The following is a 16651-nucleotide window of genomic DNA, read 5'->3' on the forward strand; positions in this document are numbered from 1 at the left end:
GAGAGAGAGAGTGAGAAATGAACTGGCACAAGAGGAACAGGTGAGACAAGGTGATATGACATTTTAATTCACTAAATTGCATGCTTGCCGGTAATGATAGAACCTGTTTAATGATGTAGTGACAATATCCTCTAACCAATGGCAAAAGGTCATTAACAAAATGTAACATCCCAAAGAAAAGTCAAAGTGCCAAGGACTGAACGCACCAAGCTGTAAATTACAAGATTGCAGATGTAATATAATAAATTGGAGCTGATTATTATGCGACTATTATAATTCAATGGGCAAAAAGATTTTAGACAAATAAATACTCTTATTCCATTGATGAATTAGGGTTAAAGTGATAGTTGGTGGTTGTGTGTGGTTCTAACCCACTGATTGATCTGTGTGCACTCGCCCTTCACCGGGAACCAACCTTTTCCAACTGGAAAGGAAAGGGTTTTTTCACAGCACACAGGACTTACTGATACACTGCTGCCTCCATCAGTTAGTTCAAATGTGTTACTTATGTGACTTCAGCATTTGAAATCTTTCATTTGGATTTTTACCAAACTACGGAGCAGTAGACGAGCAGCTAGCAAGTCCTCTCAAGCTAAAGACACTGATTTTCTCTATGGAATTTGGTGCGAGAGAGTGAGCAGTATACAAACTTAATTGGCAGAACGAAAAAGCGACAAACAACAAACTTAAATTAGATGTGCCGTTTTTATGTGACTAAAATCAGTTTCTGTGAGTCATCAGCGAGTGCAAGCGTTTGTCTCAGGCTGCTTCGTGGCACAGGGGAGCATACTATGTCAGTACCTCATACAACCACATTAAAAAAAATAATAAATACATTTCCCAACAGTATATAAACCTGTATTATAAATTTGCCTCAGGTGAGATGTGTGGAGAAGGAAATGGTTTAACTAAAAATGAAAATAAAAAGGAACGTCCTCACCACTGACAATGACAGAATAAAGGAGTCAAATTTTAATTCAATGCCAAGATCTTTTTTTTTTTTTCACATTTGTTGCGATCAAATCAAGTCCTGCAGCCACCTTACAAAACATGTCGGGCTCTGCCTGAGCTGCTCTGCGAACGTGTTGCACTGTGAGATGTGACCCACTTGCAATAAAGTGCATTGAGAGTTCAGTTCTCATGGTAGATGAGAAGTGATGTTGGGCAATCACAGCTGAAAGATTGTCATCACAGTATAGCTAGTACAAGGAAAAACCTAATGTGACATGAACTAGATCTCTCGGAGGGGAGGGGGATAAAAATAGGAGGGGAGGGGTTACAGACGAACTGTCAAGACAACAAAGAGAGATGGGCGTGTTGGTCGTAAATTAGTCTCTGTGTCAAGTCAGGAGTGTCACAGTTGAGCACAGTGCTTCATGGGTGGGGTGGGTGTCTTTGCTGCCCCGGGTTTCAGCCAGGAACCCAGCTCTGGTTGCTGTGGGCTTGCTGCGGACTGGCCAGGCTGCTCATTCCCATCCCCATGCCCATGGTCACACCCATGCCCATACCCATTCCAATGCCCACACCCTGGGCTAGTGAGCAGTCAAAGTTAAAGTCCATCTCCTCCCCAGAGTCCATAATGTCATGGAGGAGGATGGACTCCACGTCGCAGTCCAAGCTACCATGGAACATGTCAATGTCCAAGTCGGCTGGTAGTCTCTCATGGGTGTGAGCTTGGTGATAGCTGTGGTTGTTGCTACCAATGCTACCATTACCCATCACTTGGCCATGGTGGTAAGGTCCATTAGTCACGCCATGGTGTTGTGGGTCAGGAAAATGGCTGTGGCGAGGGTGTGGGTGTGGTGCGGTGGCAACATGGCAGGAGTCCTGGGGCATGCCAAGCATACCTGCTGGGTTTGGGGGGAGGGTGGTGGAAGCAGGGAGGTGGGCGTGCGATGGCGGGCTGTACAAATAGGGAGCTTTGTGGTTGTAGGTCTGCAGTTGATTGTTGTTGCCACGTGGGGCCAGGGCCACTGCGCGGGGGGGCGTGTGGCTATGGCTTTGGTTGAGGTTGTGACTGTTGTGAGCGAGGCTGTGAGGTGAGTTGTGGTTGCGGTTGGTTACGCTATTGTGATTATGACTGGGTGTATGGCTGTGAGTTCTGTTATGGCTATGAGCTGAGTTGTGACTAATAGGTCTGCTGTGGCTGTGGCCATTGTGGTGACCGGGGTGGTGGCTGTGATGGTTTGAGCCTACTCCATTACTAGGTTGACCAATTAGAGGATGGCTTTCCCTCTCCTGTCCCAACATCATGTCCTTGGAGCAGTATTGCTGCCCAGCTGGACCCCCTGTCAGCAGACTCTGCAGGGCATTGGTACTAGAGTACGCCCGCATGGTTCCAGAAAAACTAGCTGGCTTGTTCTCCTGAATGGTCTGCATGGGTGAGTGGTGGTGCAGCATCCCCACACCTGATGTTCCATAAACACCTGCACCATAAGTGCTCTGCCCCTTCACTCCAGAGCTGTAGTGGAAAATAGGGGTTTGGTGCTTGTGTCTGCCAACAGCTGGATGCTGCTGCTGCTGCTGCTGATGTTGCTGCTGCTGCTGCTGTGGGTGATGGTGATGGTAACTGTCCTCCATCAACTGCTCATCCAGACTGATAGCACCTGCCAGGCTAGCCAGCTGAGGCAGCTGCTCAAGGGGAGGACAGCGATTTCCTGTCCCCATGGATGGAGAGCGGGCACTGGTTGGTGATTGGTACAGGTGGGGGGACGTGGAACTGGACAGGCCACCCTCCTCTGGTTCCTCAGGTTCTTCTTCTGCGAGGATGGGTGACAGACGCCCACTCAGGGTGGAGGCTGAAGAACTAGCCCTGGAATGGAGGTCTGTCCAGGCATCGAACTCTCCATCTGTCCCAGTTGCACCTCCGACCCCTGGGAGGCCTTTCTGTGGTGAGCTGCCATGGTCAGGAGAACCCTGGAGGCCCACCACAGCAGATCCTGCTCCTATTCCAGGACGGCCGACCCTCTTGCCTCTAACGCGGTCTTTGCTTTTCAGGTATTTGGTGCTGTTGTCCATGGAGACTGCTCGTCGGCGTGGGGACTTGCCCATCTTCCCTCCATCTGGGTTCAACATCCACCAGGAACTCTTGCCAGTCCCCTCGTTCTGCACTCGGATGAAGCGTGTGTGGAGTGACAGGTTGTGCCGGATGGAGTTCTGTGGAGAGATGGAACACACCATTTATAAACAAACTGCTCAATGACATGAACACTGTAAATCAATGGAGTCTGCACAAGAAGCATATGAAATATCAAACATCTAACATCTAAACACAAACATCTAAAATAAAATAACAGCAAAAACAATGGTGCTGTTGTTAGTTGAGCACATTGTACTGATAAGGACGATATATTATATAAAGTGATGACTGGAAGAGCTGTTTTTACACAAAAAAGAAAAACTGAGAAGATGTGACTGTCGTGTATAAACAAATGTCTACTGCATTCAAACCTCTGTCAAATAAATTCACACAGCAGCAACATTGAACTAGTAAAGTAAGAATCACAAAGAAGTGTCCACAAGAATACAAAGTGGTTTCATCTTTTTCATCATTAAAAATGATGAGATGCTTTCTTCTTGTCCCCACCCACCCCTGCACTGCTGCTGTATACACACAAATGCTCCTGCAGACAGGTCTGATAGTTTTGTAGAAACATTATCAAAAGGACTAAGCGATGAAGGTGTAAATCTGCGTCGGTCTGAGTCCGAGCCAAACTAAAGCGATCGGAGACGTCTGAAACATCTCCTCATGTATGTCAGCACTGCCCACTTTAATTTCCATCCATCCATCTGTCCTTCGCTCCTTCTCTCCTTTCAGCCAGGCTGATGTTAGCTGCTGTGCTTGAGTGGACTGTATGTTTGAAGTCAGTGCCAGTCTGGCTGGGTGCCAGCTCTGTCTCTTTTACTCTCGTAGCTTGAACGCCGTGTGTGTGTGTGTGTGTGTGTGTGTGTGTGTGTTGGGGGGGTGTCGCAAGATTGAGCCAGGAGCAAGGAAGGCTAATGGATGTATCCCACCCTCCAACATCTACCTTCCCCTCCCTTGTTTTGTCTTTATCACATTCCCTCTTCCTCTCCTGTCACTGTCTGCTACACATTTTCGACTTCGTCTAGATTCTTCGCACACAAGAGTAATTTTCCACTTCTGCTTCCAGTCTCTATGCCTTCAATTATACAGTGTGTCACCAATTACATTCCCATTATCCTCAACACCAGTGTGTATAGACACTGACTAAGTCATTCATAGGATATAGAAGGTTTTTTTTTTTTTTTTTTTTAAATAATCATTTCCATCTGAAGTCTTGCCAAATGCTGATGTGCAACAATCTGTCATTGAAATTCTAATGTTTGTCTTGTGTGTGTGTGTGTGTGTGTGTGTGTGTGTGTGGCATTTTTACGTTCGGGCAGGAAAATATCCCATCTAAAGCACTTCCTGTGGCTAAGGAATTTACTGGTACAATAGATTGTCTCTGATTGCAGGGCACTCACGCGTCCACCGTCTCCATCATGTTGCAGATTATTTGTATTCACGCTGAATTGCGCAGCAGGGAAACAAATAAATCAAATTGCAGTTGAGACCACAAATGGGAGGTAAACTGAATTCAGGTGATCTGTGAATGCCTCTTTGGGTTATCTTACTGTGACACCATCAGCATTGGGTAACCATGGCGACCAGGTAAACGTGCAGAAGCGTATTAGACTGTGGTGAGAGAGAGGAAAGGGTGGGGAGAGGGAGAGGGGGATGGGAGAAAGGATGCAAGAGGAGGTGGTTGTTTGATGCTGCTGCTCCAACACTAAACAGCCTTTCATCTCAGCAGTGCAGGTCCGCAGGGGATGCCTGCTCCCTGCCTCTGACGGCTCCTCTACGTGCCGTGCCAACTCCCCGTCTCACTCTGGCAGGATCATCCACCTAATCACACCGCTCCAAATCATCCCCATCAACTTGTGTGCATGCCTGAATTAAAACATATGTAAGCCTTCATGCCGTTCTGCCACCGTCGGGTGTAAATGGGGCTGAAGCGCTTCACGTTGTAACTCTGTGTGACCTGTCTGGTTCAAATCATGATTTATCCCCCGTATGAGGGAAGAGCAGCCCTCACTGAACTTGGAGGGATTTGTCATCATCCCAAACCCTCTTTATCTGATGAATCCACCTGCTGCAGAGATTTGGGAGATTTCGGATGGTGGTCTGCCATGTCGTCATTATCATCATCATCACTAGCTTCTGGCTTCCTGTCGTGTAGTTTTCCAACATTTTTTTTCTCCATCATCCTGTTTGTGTTTATTTTAGCACCTAAGAATAGCTCGTGGTTGCAGGTGGTTCCACTGTGGGTGTGTCCGCCTCCTGTTCCCTGAGGCTGAGTCAGGGGGCAATTTGGCCAGTCTATGGCCCTCACGCCCCTGAAACAGGCAGTCGCTGCTAATCCCCCTCCATCCCGGAGTAATCCCAGACAATCCTGGGCTAATCCTGAGTTGATTCAGGGGCACTCCCAGCTGGGTGTCTCACAGAGAGCCATGCCAGGTCACCACGGACACAGTGGGCCGCCCGGATATGCTATGATCCAATAGTAATCCACATAAGGGGAGTTTGAGCTGTGGGAAATAAGGACGCTCAAACAGCCTTTTTAGGATATACTGTCAAACTATAATAATTGTATGTTTTTAATGAATGATTTGTTTGATTTTGTTAACTATTTTTTTGATGCCTCCCATCCAACGACTACCCTTTCTTCTGTCTGCTCACTGTCCTTGAGGGTTGCCTTTGCCACATTTTCACCCCTTAAGGGCTTGAATGGAATAAAAATTGAAAACTTTATTATGTTTTAAATATTCATAAAATGGAAATTCTCTTTCAGCCCCCTGGCTTGCCGAGGCAGACAGATGAAGCCTGCAGAAACATACAATGACAGAGGAACACACACATCACGCGCCCGGGTCCAGGAAGCTACTTCCTATTCAAATCATACCCCTTTAATACAATGGGCCTAGTAGAGAGGGCTCTAAATAATGAATGAAGCCGTGGCTGGGCTTGTGTTGAGAGATGCTCTGCCTGGTCCCATAATAACTGAAAAGAACAGACAGAGTCAAAGGTAGTGACGCGACGTGTTTGTTTTCCACACTTGTCAGTTTAGACACGATTAAATCAGACTGATGGGGATGATGTGGCCATAAAGTAAAAATTTCTTCAGGATAATAGTTTTAAGACGAAGTGAAAGCCAATTAAGGTGAAAAAAAAACAAGCAGCTTGGCCTGAAATCCTGAGAGCTGATTTAGATATTTAGACAACCGATACCAAGCCACGGGATAGGTCTATCTGTGCTCAGATTAAAGGCTTAGGCTCTTTGCACACAACTCTGACATGTTGACACTCTCTTCTTTAATGCAGGTGGACTGAAGAGTAAGAGGGTTTTGACCCAAGGAAGGAACAAGAAGGACGTGCTGAAACCAAACAGATGGAAGCAATGCAGCCTTTACAAGGCACGTTTCCTTCAGATCAGGAGACTCTCAAAAATAACACGGACCAGAAAACACCTTGAGACTGAGGCTGGGCTTATAAATAATATCTCGAGATGCATCCGGATATGAAGCTGCACACAAGTTGTTTGAGTTGTCTGTGCTTCTCAAAGGAGAGTGACAGTACACTGTGAATGCACTCTAAAATAAAACATCTACTGGTTAAGATCTGCATTACATGCTTAACATACAGTTATTATTACCTTTCATTGCACATAATACCTGCTTTATTTCTTTGGCTTTTTAATGTTAAATGAAGGCTATTTACATGTGTGCGAAACAATGAAAATGTGCTCAGATTCAGCTATAACACAAAGAATTAGGCTTAAAATGAAAGAAGTTTTTTGAAATGAAATTTACTTTTTCTAAATGAAATTTTGTCTATTCCATGTTTTTAATCAATATTGAGTGTATTTCACAAATGTATGGATCAAGTTGCAGTTCTTTTCCGACCTTGGACCAACTTCTGTTAAAATAATTAGAAAATGTAATACTCTTTCTTGGCTTACACGAACGTGAGCAAAGTTGACAGAGAAAACATAGCGTTTAAAAATGAATGGACGCAGGCAAGTACCAAACATTTGTGTCTCATATATATATATATATATATATATATATATATATATATATACTGTATATATATATATATATATTCATATACACATATGAAACGGTGGCATCGATCAAAAGCTGGAATGTTAAGCGTCATTACGAAACCAAACACAGAGCTAAATACTCGAGCTGAGAACACAGAACAACAGATCTCCCCGACTCATCACACGCCCAACAACATGCACATTTGAATCGACTTTATTCCGAGGATTCAGTATTGTTTTCTTTTACGTGAAATGTATCATCAACTAGTGCCTATTTATTTTATTTGAAATGAAATGAAGTGGCTGTTTTATTTTACATAGAAATGTTTGCCATTGTTCAGCAAAAGAAAGGAAGCAGAAAAGTGAAAAAAGAACAACTTAAAGCTCTGTTTTGTGTTCAGCTACAGGACTCATTTTATTTATGGTACAAACAACCATTTCTTTTCCATACCAAAAGTGTCCTACTTATAAAATCTAAAATAAACAGTGTTGAAATGATAAGGAACTGTGTACTGTTGATTTAATTTGATGCACATAATAGTAGGATGTTGGATGTAATTAAGACATTATGAGGTCTAGACCTTTGCTTGGAGGACATTTTAGTTACTGGACCTCTTTGAATTTTAAATGAATACCCCTGCTGTAGGTTATGGCCTAAGAGAGAAATGAATAGATGTTGTTTGGTGCACATTCAGGGTGTTTTTAAATCACTGTTATGGCAGTGTTATGACTGTTTTTGATATTCTTTGTTGATAACGCAGCTAAAAATGTATTGAGATTTCAGTCAAATGTCAGTGTCTTGATCTGTAATGAAAACATGGGAAAGTGAGGAGCCTTTGTTGAGGTTCCTGACTTGCCTCAAATTACATCAGCAGTCTCCTAACTTTACATCCTCATCCAAAGTTTTACTAACATCCCTAAATCCAGGCATGAGAGGATCACACTGGCTCTCTGTATGAATAAATATGTTTTTACAACGGTGCTTTAACTGGGATAATGGTTTTACTCTGTATAGTTTATGTTATTATATGATTATGTTGCAAAGCCATGTAAATAACATTGTTTTTTATTATTAATAATAATAATATTATTATTATTATTATTTGATTTGGCCAATTATTGCTCATTATTTGTTGAGCGGCAGAAACAGGTTTGTGGATTTTCATCCATAGTAACCTCTTTAGGAACGATTAATTTGGCTCTTGGAAATCTTACAAAACCAATCAATTGCTCGACTCTGTGCCCCCGTTTCGTCCATGCAAACTCACTTTGATTCAGCGACAGGAGAGGCCTACTCAGTGCTGGGAATCAATAAAGTTAATGGCTATCAGTGCTGAAGCTTAGCACTCATCAAGGTCCTGCTAAATCCACAATCCACCTGCATTATGAGGCCAATGTCAGTGCTCAATATGCAATATTCAACTAACAGTCTAACTGCTACAGGCTGGGAGCACAAACAGCACTTCCCTCTGGTTCCTTATCCAGGAGTGTCAGACATTGGAGCTGGGACTACGGCTACAGCCATAACTCTACATTTTTATTAGAAAACGATGTGTGTCCAGACGAGGGTAAACATACATCGATACCAAGACCCTGAAAACTTCTGAGGTCAGTCAACCAATTGCTCTTGCACCAAGATCCAGGCTCAAAAACAGAAGCAACAAGGCCTCTTTCATGACGGACTTCAGCTTTGGAACAACGTAACTTTCCATGTGAGCGCTGCCCCATTTAAGACTCAAGAACAATTTTCTCACTAACTCACCATATGCCCTCACATGATGATAGGAAGACCTAGAACTGAACGTATGCAATTTTACACAGAAATGGCGTGGTGTGAATGTAGCCTAGATATAGTCATGATGATTACGAGGTTATCTGGGATGACCCATCTGACTGGCATGGGAGCAGCTGTGCTGGAGGATACAGCAGGTGGTGGAGGAGCTGAGGGTGGGAAGATAAAGGTAGTGCAAGGGGCCCCTTCAAGCCACACAAAGGGGTGCCCTCAAAATGCCCCCCCACTTGCCCCATCCCCCCCCCACAGTCAGAACCCACTCAGAGTTGTTCAAATGCACACACACAAGGGCATGGAAGCAGGTCAGACAGTTTATAGGTCCCATCTTGTGGCTAAATGTGCACTCATTCAAAGTGAACTGAGTGAGGAACTGGGGACTCTGAGTGGGGTCTGGGAAACCACTCACCCGATTCAAACAACCTCGAGGGTGAGGCAGAGTGGTGCGCTTGCCCAGTTAAGAACACAGCAGCTGTTCTTGTAGTGGCACCGGGTAAAGCCGTTTGCCACACTCGACTGGTATTACCAAACCATTTCATGCAGAATGGAGCCATTATGTATTGTCAAAGGGTAACCCCCCCCCCCCCCTCTATGGTGCACATTCATTTGATAAGCCTAAATCAAGGGGGAGTAACAGAAGCGCTAACTGTGTTTATTGTGATGCTGTATTTGCCTGTGCAGAAGGCAGGAGGGATGGGGTGGGGGGGGGGATTTCAACACAAGCAGTTTTGTTCAGCACAGGAATGAGTTTTGTCAGCTAAGCCTGTCTCCAGGCTATTGGTGGAAATTAGCGCCGACTAAATATTCGCTTTCCGTGATTGATGTCACGGCTCGCGTTGTCCCTTTGAAGGGAAATAAAGAATTTAGAGCCATGTGGATTAATAGGGATGGGGTTGGGGGAATTTAATGTGTCTGAGGGGGGGGCTTGAAGAGGGACTGAAGAGCCTAATGGCTGCACAGATACGGCACAATGGAGCCGAGGCGATACGGTGTATCAGGGAGGGAGAGAAAGACAAGTGAGAGTATGAGAGTAAGTACAAGAGAGAAAATGAAAACTGTTTGTGTGTGGAAAAAGAAGGGGGGGGGGGGGGGGGGCAACAGAGAGAGAGAGAGGGAGAGAGGGAGAGAGGGAGAGAGGGAGAGAGATGTAGCTATTTGCCTGTGAGGCCCAGAGTCAGATGATTAAAATCCCTTTAAGAGACTTCTTTAGGAGAGACAGATGGGCAGACGGGCCCGTTTTTGGAATACAATCAAATTGCAAAGATTAAAAAGGAGTCTCTCGTTTATTAGGAGGTGAGAAACAGTTACTTCTCTGCCACATGTCATCATCGCCTCCACAGCACTGGTCACGACCGCATTGGCATGCAAGCTGCAGTACAGTCCTCATTGGGAAAAAGCATAAACCTGGGATTAGGAATTACATCAATCTCTGTGTATCACTGTGGGGTCTCTGAGGATTGGCAGAATTTGTAATTTGCAGCAGAATAAAAACGTCCTACAAAGACAATGAAAAAAATGTCCTTACTTTCATGATCATTTCACAAAAAGCTGAGCTGAGCGCGGGTATCTCAAGGACTTTTCATGAATAGCTGTCAATGTTACAGACTGAACAACTGTGTCTCAGGTCTGATCATTTTTATTGATTGTTTGATATTTGTTGTCAATGTTTCGACTGTTTCAAATGTCATTATATGATTATACTCTAAAGCCCATTATCACCTTGTTTCTTTGCCGTTTAAATAAAGTTTTTTATTATTATTGTTGTTATTGATTTGGCCAATTATTGCTAATTTTTTTGTTGACTGGCAGAAACACGTTGCTGTGGTCTCTGAGGATCGGCAGCATTTGTCATTTACTGCAGAATAAATACGTCCTACAAGGGGAATCAAAAAATGTTTAGGCTTTCATTACGTTTGCGATCATTTCATAAAAAGCTGAGCTGAGCGCGGTTATCTCAAGGACTTCTCATTAAGAGCTGTAATAGTGTTAGAGGCAGAACTTTCACTTGAGCACCAGTCTGAACAGGAACATTCCCTTGGACGCCACTGTACTTGAATAGACTGAGTTTGCACAGTAGAGTGATTCAGGCACAGTGAAAGGTGCTCAGTGTTAGACCCCATTATTCCGACATTGCTGTACTACCATTTACTTACACAGCTCAAAGTGAAAAGCAAGTGTGTGGCAGCCTCGGAACAGGAAGTGGCTGTGGAGAGGGGTGTAATGGTGTTGGTGGGGGATTCCTGCTTGACTGTGCACTAATTGAAGCCAATGGCTTGCGACTCATCAGGCGTGCCCACCCTGGCGCCACGGGTAGAGTTGGCATTAGGGTGGCAGGGTGTGGGTTATAGAAGAGCTGCCGCAGTTTTGGTGGATAATAATAGACATGGACAGCTTAGAGGAGCATCTGAGACCCAGATAGGGGATCGGAAAATCCGCTCTCCTGATGCCAGGGACAGCTGAGCATTTCCGGTGGGGGACACAATCTGGGCATCACGTCTAAAGCCCACGCACAAAACGAGGATGTCCACAAAATAATAGGCAAGTGCCACAGTGTAATATGGAGGATTTTTCCACCGAGACCTGTAAGGTAGGCAGAACTCATGGCCTCCCACTGAGGATTCACACAACAGGTGTTTGGGCTGGGCCACCTGTGGGGCCAGCCGCCTGCTCGCACTTCACACCTCGTCGAGGGAGCAAACTAACATTTTCCACTGGGCTTGCCATGCTTTTGTTAAAGACCAACACATTTCTGGAGAGGCTTTTACGGCTTTTCTTTAACAAGATCAGCAAGACATGCGTGCATGCAAGCGTGCACAAGTCAATCTGCATTTATGTGAGTGCCTGTGTGTCTATATTTGTGTATCAGTCCATTTAATAGCCAACAGGCACAGTGTGGAGTTAATTATATTGAAACCTCCCTCTGCTGTACACAACAGAACTGATGGCCAACAATGGAATCAATGCAGGCCTAAGCTTTTCTCGCACTCGGCCTCCACATAATCTCATTCATAACAATGAGAATCTCATTTCCTACATTCTAAAGGTCAGTGCACACCTCTGATCACACTTTAATAAACATCATTCTCATCGTTTAATTTAATTTCAGCAGAGCAGGAAACTCATAGGCAGCCATGCACATGGCGCGCAAAATTCATCGGATCGTCCCTTTAATTGTTTCAATTTCACACTACAGAGAAGAATGACCGCCATCGCAGAAGGGAAAAAAAAATAAAGTGCAAATCCACAGAAACACATCTGCAGAACACACACACACACACACACACACACACACAGATGAAGAAGAAAAAGTCCGGTGAGTAAAGTGCCAGCTCTCGTTACATTTTAATAAAAACGATCCTCACAATTTTTTTGGAACCACACCAAGTACAGCCTCCGCACTCCTCTCTTTGTCATCACACATTTTTTAACTCTCACCTAAATTGGCAAATTGCACCCAACAACCTCACAATCCTCTCCAAACACACGCACACCTTTTGCACACACTCCCTCACCGTCTCCCACACGTACATCGCACGCACATGCCAACATGACACAAAGCCTGGCACATCGGGCACACTCATTACTGCAATGCCAAGCTACCAGTTGCTAAGGAGACCTGTGGGAGAGGGAGGGTTCCTTGCTGTTGCCATAGCAGCCAGATCGCTCCCTGCCAACTCTCTCCCTCGGGAAGAAACAAGGCAAGAGGTGGGGGGTGAAGTGGGTAGAGGTAGGGGGCAGCGGTTTAATAGGGCTATGGAGGTGCGATGGAACTTCATTAGCCATCGGTGTGCACCACGCCGACCATCGCTCCTCATGACTGCCTGAGCCCACATGCAACACTTCTACCTGCAGAACTGCAGTTATTCACTCCCACAGTTCAAAGACTCACTCACATGTATGGATAAGATGGTGAATGGCATGGTTAGAGTGAAAAACAGGGAGTGGAGGAGGGGGGGGGGGGGGTATCTTCAGAGGGAGGAGCTGAGAGGGCAGAGGTGAATGAAGAACATAAAGAAGATGGGGGAACAAAGGAGAGTCAAAGAAGGTCTTAGACGCAGGGGCCCGCTTGGAAAAGTGGTTGGGATGTGATAGAACTGACACTTGGACCCTGTTCAGACCTGGTATTAACATCCCTCCTGACATCCAGATCAGACTATGTACAGGATTGAACACTCCTCACCTGTCCTAAATGCGTCCTCAGATCTGATCACAAAAACTACATTCATACACAGGTTGAAATCAGCGATCACGTGATCTCAACACGTATTGTATTTCCTGTTACAGCAGTGCGAGTAGAGCTGAGATTCATGGCTTCTTCTCCCATCTCTATCAGCAGTCACGACTTTAGAGTTGGAATCACACGCAAGAATTCCAGATCTGAAAATGGAATGAGGATGCATTTAATTCCAGATGTGAACAGCCATACTTAGCACTATCCACACCAGATTGGATCACTGGAGGATCTCTGTATAAACCAGAGTGAGTGAATGTGTCCCGCCTCCTTGAACAAAACTTTCTGGACCCAAAGTTCATGTCTAGTAACACCACACAGTGGTGATGTGGTTAGCACTGTTGCCTCACAGCAAAAATCTCACCAGCTCAGCTCTCGGCTTGGTTGGAGGTTCTCTGTGTGTGTATTTGCATGTTCTCCCCGTGTAAGCATGGGTTTTCTCCAGGTCCTCTGACTTCCTCCCACAGTCCAAAGACATTTGTCAAAGACACATTTGTCTCTGTATGTTTGTCCAGGTGGACCCGGCTGGGATTGGCTCTCGCTCCCAACCCTCATGTGGAGGATAAAGCGGCCGAAAATGAATTAATGTCTAAAAGCTGTTTCTGTAAATGTGCCTCCTCCATATAATCACCCTTGACCTTCACCTGCTGCCTCTATATACCCAAATGGACATAATTATCCATTACAGTAATATATTAATAATATATTAATGATGTATCATCAATCTCATCAGCACATCGGCATCGATGGTGTCGCGCTCCGTTTCATTAGAGCGGAACACGGTGTTGTCATTGACGTATCTTTCAGTTTCACTTGCCAAAGAGTGCGACTCTAAAACACTGATGTGACTGTGAATGATGGCTGTAAATGCTACCTGTTAATGGAGCTGTCCAAAACAGTGATTAATGGCTGACAACTTTTCAAGCTTTTGCAAAACAGCCGGAGAGCCTCGTCGCAGCCCACACATATCTCTGTGATTACAAGTTTTATTAATTAAATTAATGCACTTGACATTTGATTGTCAACTTCATCTGTCGTCCCAGCAGCAGCAGCAGCAGCAGAAGCAGCAGAAGCAGCAGCAGCAGCAGCAGCAGCAGCAGCAGAAGCAGCAGCAGCAGAAGCAGCAGCAGCAGCAGCAGCAGCAGCCGGGGAAATTACGACGACAGTGGCCGAGGTTAAAAGGTAACATTTTAAGATTTTTTTTTTAATTAATCCTAGTCTCATCGCTTTTAATAAGGATTAAACGCAGAAGATGAGTGATTTCATTGGCTCACTTTGGAACGAGGGATTGAAAATGAATCCAGGTGTGAATCCAGTGTGTATGTGGCCTCAGATATTGAACGTCTGTGAAATCAAAATGTATGGGATTCAAATCCTGAAGGGTCAAAGACATTTCTGTATTCAGGAGCAGTGCTTCACATATCGACAGCCTGATAACCCCTGATACTCCTGGCTGCCTTAGATTCTCATATTTTAAGTACCAGTGTACAGTATATATGAAGTTGTGCATCGATTTAGTCTGAATGAACTCTGAGTGTGCTTTTGTGTGTGTGTGTGTGTGTGTGTGTGCACAGTCAAGACCCATCCTCACCTCTTCATCCTGACCAAGTGAATCGCAATTGAAATGCAATTGTGGTTCACAAAGGCTGCAATTTAAGTGTTCTATTTTTTATTATTTCTATTATCATATATTAAAATAAAAACTTTAACCTATTCCTTTTTGGACACATTTTTTTTTTTAATTTTCTTTATCTGTTTTTATTTTACGTCTACTTCACTATTGTATTTAATGTCAATGAATATTCATATATTTAATTTTGAGTTTTTTTTTTGATATTTTTACATTTTACGATGCCACAAATTTTACCGTAATAAACACATCAACCTTGCAAACACTTCTTAGTCTTGCATTCGAGTGCAGTAGTTAACATTTTGATGGTTGCCGTGTAATGATCCATCACTTTTTAAAAACTACATTAAAGTGTATATTGAATATATCTCACAAATCAAATCGGAATACGTCAGAAAAAGTGCAATTAAATATTTTCCCCAGCCCTAAAAGATGCTAAAAATTGAGAAGAGTGAGAAAATAGGGGACCAGAAAAGTCGCTATTCACCCCCTTCCTCTTCCTCTTCCTCCCCCCCTCCTCATCTCGCTATTTCCTGAAACAAAAAAAGAGCCCAATTAAGTCAGTTTGAGTTAGGGTCTTGTGTGTGTGCGTGTGTGTGTGTGTGTGCGTGCGTGTGCGTGTGCGTGTGCGTGTGTGTGTGTGTGTGTGCGTGTAGGGGGGCGGGGGCAAAAATGTGCATCCAAATCATGAATGCAATAAAGACAAATGGGGGGGGGTTAGTGTATTGTACGTTGTGGTTCTGTCTAAGAGGTGAAGAAGGGGGAGGATGAAGGTTTGTTGGGGGGGGCGTATAAGTGTTGAGATGAATCTCTCCCTCTCTCTCTCCCTCTCCCTCTCTCTCTCCCTCTCTCTCTCGTTCCCTCCCCCTCTCTCTCTCCCTCCCTCTCTCCCCCTCTCTCTCTCTCTCCCTCCCTGTCTCTCCCTCTCTCCAGCCTAACAGGGCCAAACCTTGCTCTCAGCTCCTCGACGGGAGACGCTGAAATATTAATCGCCACGCTCCAGCCGCAGACTAGCGAACACAAACGCTTCAAACTCCCACCCTAATGAGTGTGTTCATGAATGGCTAATGTGCACAGATGGGGGGCTGATGACTGGATAGATCGCAATGGGGAGGGAGGGAGGGAGGGAGCGAATGGGGGGGGGTCGTGGAGGAAAGTGAAATTTCGGCGGGGTGCAGTGTTGAGGGGGTGCAGTGGCATGCCATGACCTTTTAAGAGCCTCCTGAAAACTTAATTAAGACTAACCTACTACTGCTACTCTTTCCTTTCCTCCTCTCTCTCTCTCTCTCTCTCTCTCTCTCTCTCTCTCTCTCTCTCTCTCTCTCCTACACACACACACACACACTCACACACTCACACGGCGAGTGAGAGAGAAGAAAATGTCTCTGATCCCTCATTTTCATCTGCTCTCCTCACACACAATAGTTTTCCCAGACGTCCTGCTGAGCTGAAGTATAAAACTTCAAGACGACTCACGCTGGCTTTTTCTATGTACACGGCAGTTTCCCGGTCATGTTAAGGCACATACTGCACACGCATCCCGAGATAAACAAACGCACGACTGCAGACATTAAAGCTGCAGAAGTTGCGATGTCTTCCTTCGCCCCCCCACATGGATACATCTCAGGAAGAGGCAGGAACAAGTACATGAGCAAGGTGTGGAGCTCTTTAACCTTGAATGACATGTGCTTCCACTGAGAGGCCGCGAGTTACATCTCACTGACGTGTTCAGTTTTGACCTGCATGCGTGTTGTCTCAAATGGAGCTTGTTCTGTACGAATGACAGTTATTCACCTTCATCTTTTATGGGGGAAACTTTCACCCCTGAGGTAGCTTTCACCTCAGTGAACCCATAGACTTTATATAAAGCTGTGTTTCCATCCAGTGACGGGGTT

The 16651-nt window shown here is 44.8% G+C and overlaps 1 protein-coding gene across 1 annotated transcript in view; it reads right to left on the reverse strand.

Moving 5' to 3' along the window:
• Positions 1–450: 450 nt before the first annotated feature.
• LOC131471383 (forkhead box protein O3-like) overlaps positions 451–16651 on the reverse strand; it is a 36678-nt gene continuing 20477 nt past the window's right edge. The window contains exon 2 of the mRNA XM_058647903.1: positions 451–3156. Coding sequence (XP_058503886.1) covers positions 1411–3156 — 1746 coding nt within the window. The 3' untranslated portion in view covers positions 451–1410. The remainder of the gene's footprint in view (positions 3157–16651) is intronic.

Source organism: Solea solea, chromosome 13 (genome assembly GCF_958295425.1).
Source record: "Solea solea chromosome 13, fSolSol10.1, whole genome shotgun sequence".
Lineage (NCBI taxonomy): Eukaryota > Metazoa > Chordata > Actinopteri > Pleuronectiformes > Soleidae > Solea > Solea solea.